Consider the following 7,022-nt stretch of genomic DNA (forward strand, 5'->3'; position numbering starts at 1 on the left):
TAAATATATATAAATGTATAATGTTATGAGATTTAAGCTATTTACTCTAAACATTTATGTTTTCATGATGTAATTTGTTGTCATTCTAGAAGGAAAGAGGCATAATATATATTTATTTCCTAACTTTTTTATGGTTATAAGATCAGTCAAATATAGCGAACCTATATAGAGATTTGTTACTGAAAATAACAGATAAAATATAAAGTGTTTTTCTTAAGAAATGTCTGTTAACTATCTGGACATTATAAAGATTTCGTATGTGAAATTTGAAAATTTTCTGATGCACAAAAGTATTTTTAATCTTAAAGTGAAAATTACTTTGCATGTTGGATAGGCAACATGCAAAAATATAAAAACGGCATGAGAAAAATATTGCTTAACACATCTTAAGACTTAATTTTAAAAAATTGATATTTTGCATATGAAAGCATTCCAATGTTTACTGATAATCTGCCAAATTTCATTAACATACACTACTAATTTAAAAGTTATAGCATGAAAACTATAACATCCACAAAATGGTTATGAGGCTGGTCCCAGGGAGTGAGCCCGTGCTGAAAGAGTAAAAGTATGCATTCAGGAGAAAATCTATACCCAATCTACCCAAAATGCTTCTGTTTTCTGGAAGGTTGCCCAAATTGCCTCGAAAGGAAAATCACCCAAATTAATAATACATATAAAAATGGATACTCCCTTTGAAACTATGTCACCTCAGTGAATTTGGTTGACATCATTGTTTTGGGTTTTGAGTTATTGTGTAATGAAAAAGAACAAGAAATTCAAACACTTTGCTTTGATATTTACAGACATTCTCAGAACTTGTGACTTATTCATTACATAAATATTATTATAACAGGAAAAACTGTATAGTATTGTAAAGTTCTAAGGACCTGTTGAGGAGATATTTAAATTACTATTTCGATGAACAATTCAAGCAATCCCCACATAGGCACTGCTACCACCTGATACACTAAGATACTGTTGAAACATAGTTTATTTTCTACAATAAAAAATTACTGGTCTCTCTTATTGGTGATTCGTAATATATCAATGTGCTTAGTGCTTACCTATGCAAGTAGCAACTATATATATATATTTCAAAACTATGAGTTGTACTAATTCACTTTACCGCTATGAGGTCAGTCGAATTAACCAAGTTTGTAACCATTTTGAACTCATTATAGTTTGCATAATATAAATTTTAATATAATGTGTGTATCTTCACAAAATTTGGTAGATTTTAAGTTTTAGTAAACGTTGCAAGTCTTTTGTGCACAAAAAAAAATTGGATTTTTTAATAAAGTATTTTTACAAAAGATTTGTCTATGAATATATCGAGTCTTTTTTTTTTTTACTTGTTGGAGTGCAAAGTGATTTTCATGTTAAGATTAAAGCTACTTTTCTTTGTCTCAAAAATCTCAAATTTTATTTATGTAATCTCTAAAACCTCGTAAATAAATTTCAAACGTCTTTCTTTTCACTAAAACTTTATATTTTGTTATTTCTTTCTATCCTAACTGTTTGCAAGGTTCGTCAATTTGACCAACCTCATAACCCCAAAGAAAATTTGAAATAAATCTAAAATACCCTTTTTTTCTTTCTATGACTTCAAATTGTAAGGTGAAACTGCATTTGTTTATCCTTAATAGCTTTAAATCTCTTAACAACATATGTCTATTTATATTTTATTGTTTTATTGCCCTTTAAATTGTGTCTAACTAATCTTTGTGCCATATAAGTTGTAAATCTTGTGATGAATGTTCATCTCACGTTATGGTATCAAATTACATAACACATGACCCACTCACAAGCATACCCCATACAAAATTATTATTTATTTTACGTTGTCTAAAAAGTTTCCAATTTGTACAAGAATAAGTTAAGAATACACATCAAAAACAAGAAATAAAGTACTTATCTGGGCCTTCTTTTTTTATGCCTTTGACTGTTGATGTCACTTAACCCTACTTTTCTTATGCTACACCTAAGAACATAGAATAATCACATGCAAAAAGCAGACAGTGTCCCATAACTCACAATTCTTCTGGCTTTCTAATTATGTGACAAGAGCTGCTAAAAATTCAGTTAAGCTCATCGATATGATTCCTGTGAGAATAAAGCTTGAACTGAAAGCATGATTGAGAATTCTCTGTACATAAACAATGTAATATAATACATCATTTGGTAGATTAAAATCTTGGCTTTCTGTTAATTATAAATAGTAGTATTAAATGTTGGAGAGATCTGCATCATGACTGCACCATGTTTTGAAACAATGTTAAAAAATATTCAGTGATATCCAAATTTCCCACCCTTTCCACTGTGGCAGATGTGATTTGATTTTGGTGGCTGCTTCTATTAACAATAATTTGGATATTTGCTTTCTTTCAGTCAGCATTATGTGGTACTTGCCAGTGTGTGCAAACATGTTCTGTGATGAAGGTGATCAAAAGCAGAAATTATGCTCACTTTATGGACACGAACTTGAGTGGTCTGATGATATTGACGACCACTAACCTGCAATCAGACATCAACAAGTTAGTTTTTGGTCTTCAGCTGCAGTAGATTCATGGATTAAAGTTGTGTGAATTGGCATACATAGTATCTTTGTAACTGTTTTTAACAGTCTAACATTTTAAATTTGCATGTTTACTTTAAACTTTTAGTGATTTGTAGTCCTTATTGATCTATAATAAATTTCTTTATGAGTCGGTTGACTGGTGATCCTTAATGGTTGTAAAAATGATATTTATAGCCAAAAACATTAGAGGCACTGCTCTAGAGTACTTGGATATAAAATTGTCAGCTAGTTTCACTTGCACAACAAATGAACTGCAGTACTGTGGCAAAACCATCAAGTGCTGACCATACCGAGCCTGAGAACTGCACCTGTGCACATTAATAAGATTATTCTTGTGGACTAAACAAGAAAAATGTCTTAAGCCAAGTAACTAGTCAGGGCCACTGTACTGCATCTGAGAGTAAATGTACAACTTTCAGAGCAGCTGATTCTATATGAGGATTATGCTAACAGTCTTGATTTGAACAGACATAGATTCAGTAATCTATTTTTGGGATCAGAAGGCCAAATGGATTGGGCAACAACCACACATAATCGTGTAGACATAGGTGATGCACATCTAATAAAATAGCTGCTGTGTAAGATTCCTTAGAGAAAAAACCACTGAACTCAGTGGATTATTTTATATAACGTTTGAATAATGTTTTGTCATATGAAGAGTTGATTGTCAGAAAGAAGGAAGAAACCCTAAGGTCCTAGTGCACATAAGAAAGTTGTAACTGTAACACTCATTGGGGCCTTTCTACTACCATGTATGGACAAATGTCTGCAAATTTCACATTGATCAATTACACTAGACCTGGCTTCTAGATACTGGCATGTCAAACTGGATGATGAAAATAGTCCTTTGAGTACTTTCAGCACTTGGGAATGACTGTATTTACATCATGCCATACGATTTGAGTAACACACCTGCAACTTTCTAGGGGCATATGGAGATCACTCTTGTAGGCTAAACCAGAAAGATGTCTTATCTTTGTGGATCATGTATTATTCTTTGTTTGAATGTTTCAGGCCACTACTCAAAATCTGATATTAGTATTTTAGTACATAAAAGGTGCAGATTTGAAATTAAAATACACATTCACATTTGCAAAAGTGATGTGTTCGGTCACATAGACAGTGTTCACTGTTTCTGAAATCTTTTTAGATTTCATATTATTAACAATTTTGGCCAATTTATTCAAGATAGTAACACTACAGTCTGCACTGAATGAGGTTGATATAAACTTTATGTGAATGCAAGAATGTTAACATGTACTCTAGTCCTTGAAGAATGCTTTGGTGGAAATATTGGTGTTGATTTATTGTAGTTCTTTCATTCTGTACATTCATGGCAGTGGAGTCAAGGGTCTGACATATTCAATTGGTTGTGCATCATTCCACTGAAGATACATAGATTGAACATTCATTAGTACTTATAACAAATGTATTTTTGCAGTAGAGGTGAATGCATTTGTTATTGAATACTCCATCTTATCTAGATAGCTTTTCCTAGAGAAGATCAAGCCTGAACTGATTGGCTGTGATATATAACTTTACATTGTTTGCTGAACTTCAAATATTGCAGGTTGAGTTGACTAGAAGTATTCAATATTGACTTTTACTATATAAAGCTATGATTCTTGAACACTGTGAGATAGCAAATTCTGTTTATATTTGGCTATGGTTTTGTTTATTGTTCATTTATTATTCTTTCTATCATTTAGTTCATCTATGAATATTTAATTACATTTAAAATGCTTATTCACCTTCTAGATAATTACATTTATTATGAGTGTTGTGTATGTGTTATGAGACTGACATCAGTTTCCCCTTGTGTTGATGTACAGATATCATTATTGTTACACAAGAGTATGTAAATTACAATCACATGACTTATAATCTTGTGACCTAACAAGTGAATAAAAACTGTACATTGAAATGTAACAAGTTAGTTCACAAGATATGGTTGAACAGTATTATTGCTGACTATCACTGAAAGGTACTTTGGAATATTGTGTTGTTCTATTTTTTGGAATTTGGTTTTTTCTTCCATTTTTTTTCCTGATTCCATAATTCATTAATTATGATATTTATGTCTTATTTTGTATTAATATCAGTATCAAGTCTTGGCCAGGCATGTGTTTATTAACAATATTTTTGGTAAGTGCAAAAATTTATTCCAAGTGTTGTTATAGTTGAATAAATTGTTTTTATTATTATTGAGCCCTGGTTGTAGTGGCATGTTAATTTAGACCAATACATTGGTGCCCAAACAGGGACTTTCATAGAGGTTGTGTTGTGACTTTATTTAATTTGATAAACTTTCTCAATTTAATTTGTCACTGGATTTAATAATTACCTTAATTTTGTATTACATTTGTTTTGCATTAATGTGGTTCATACTGTATTTTGATTGTTTCTATTTACATAAATGCTATATGTTCAAATTTCTTTGGGTTATGTTTATGTATAATTTTTTAGTTTTAGTTGTATACACACTCAACTGGCTGGCTTTTTAATTTTCTTTTGTGGCTTCAAGATTTTATTTTATATTTTTCTTATATATTTTCTTCCATTTCTTATTTAGTGTTGTAATAAATACTGGTATCACTGCATTATTTTATTCAATTTATCTGAATTAGTTTATTTTGGTTCTGTGTAATTTTGTACTATTTTCTACTTTCATTTATGATTTAATTCAGAATTTAATCTAAGTTTTTCAATTATAATTGCCTTGAAACACCATTTAATTTTTGTAAGCTTTATTTGATATGACTGCCTGTTTTATTTAGTTTGTTGATTTTTCTTTCATGTAAACCTGATTTTATTACAAGCTGTGTTCAATTTTATTTGAGCTGATTTGGCTGTTGGAAAGTGTATGTTTGATAAAGGTAACCTAGTTGTGTATGTCCTGGCATCATACTTTAGGTAACTGCAGCAAGATAATTTACTTTTAATTTAACCTTTTACTGTTGAGATAAGGAAAGGGTAGAGTGTGATCATTGAAAAGACAAAATTTTTATCCCTTTATAAATTATGAAGAATACATTTCTTCAGGTATGTTCAAGTAAATTTTTGTGCATGAGTTGTGCATGCAATTAGTGATATTATTATCAAGTGGATGTAGAAAGGTCATAAACTTGTGCAAATCCTCTGTGATATGTAGATATATCATGTTTTGTACTTGCTTTAGAGGAATTTAGAATAATTATTTATTTAGTTTGCAAGCAGTTTCAGCAAAAACATGTGGTCCAGCAAGTCACTGAGATTACTTCGTACTAGTTGTATTGTTTCTTTGTTCTCTATTGTAGATAATGTCTACAGTGAGGTACCTCAAACAGCTCATTGCCCTTTAGCCTTGGACCAAGAATTGACAGCCCTTTGTGGTGACAGAGACCTTGTCAGTGGCTTCCATCTGGAACCAAGGACATAGTCAGCATGTCCTCCTGGCATCCATCAGGCAGAGCACTCCACCTGATGTTCAAAGGGGTAATAAGAGAGAAGACGTGGACCAGTTCCCAAAATGTCTCTGGCAGGTTACTGCCTGGAACATATGGACTCAGAAATAGGCTGTACTTAGAAAGTTTGACCCTCAAGTGAATTGTTGAATATCTAGATGAGTAGCAGAAGGACAAATGGAAAATTGTCATGTATGAACTGTGTTACTGATATGACAGAGATAAGAATCGGGTGATCTATCAAGCTGAATTTAAGGCTTGGAAGAAGATCGGTGTCAAGGGACTGGCCTCAGCAGAATAAGAGGATATCCTAGTCAGTAAGTTCATTCAAGGACTTTCCAAAGTGATAGAGATTCTCACATTCACAGAAGCAGACAATTGTGACACACTTTGAAGTGTCATTTCAACCCTGCCATCACTGAGGAAGAATCATGCAGCAGCACAGTTATAGTAGCAGCCAGCTAGAACCAATCTTGCAATCTTTCAAGCACTGTGATGTCTCAGGACAGAGCCATAGAGCCTTTGGAGAGTGCTTGGTAATTTCCAGTAATGATTGTCAGGAAGGTACATCATGGTTCCATTTAAATTTAAGATGGGTAAATATGGTGACTTGCATTAACGGCTTTCACTTACTGTCAATGGATAAATATTTGGATGCATATGAAAGTTCCTGTTGGTTTAATACACAGGATTTGGTGTCTGTATACTGACAACTCAAACTGGATGATGTAAGAGAGCTAAGACTGCTTTTATTGTGGGAGATAGTCTATATGAATTCTAAGGTCTGGTAGTACAACAGTACTTTTTACAAGAATGATGGGACTGCAATGGGAGAGATGCCTGGCCTACGTCAACAATTTATTTGTGTTTGGTCAAACTTTCAAGTCCATGTCTGAGAACTTGAAGGTGGTATTCCACTGCATATGAAAGGCAAACTTGAAACTGAAACCAAGGAAACGTTCACTTGTGCAAAAAAGAACTGAAGATTCTTGGTCTCG

At 32.4% G+C, this 7,022-nt stretch overlaps 1 protein-coding gene across 2 annotated transcripts in view; it reads left to right on the forward strand.

Annotated features, from left to right (window-relative positions):
* The window catches only part of LOC106467231 (akirin-2-like), a 69,921-nt gene extending 67,206 nt beyond the window's left edge, over positions 1 to 2,715 (forward strand). For both annotated transcript variants that reach the window (XM_022395365.1, XM_022395366.1), the window contains exon 4: positions 2,392 to 2,715. In XM_022395365.1, the coding sequence (XP_022251073.1) occupies positions 2,392 to 2,516 (125 nt within the window). In that variant the 3' untranslated portion in view covers positions 2,517 to 2,715. The remainder of the gene's footprint in view (positions 1 to 2,391) is intronic.
* The last annotated feature ends 4,307 nt before the right edge of the window (positions 2,716 to 7,022 follow it).

This window comes from Limulus polyphemus, unplaced genomic scaffold (genome assembly GCF_000517525.1).
Source record: "Limulus polyphemus unplaced genomic scaffold, Limulus_polyphemus-2.1.2 Scaffold2536, whole genome shotgun sequence".
Lineage (NCBI taxonomy): Eukaryota > Metazoa > Arthropoda > Merostomata > Xiphosura > Limulidae > Limulus > Limulus polyphemus.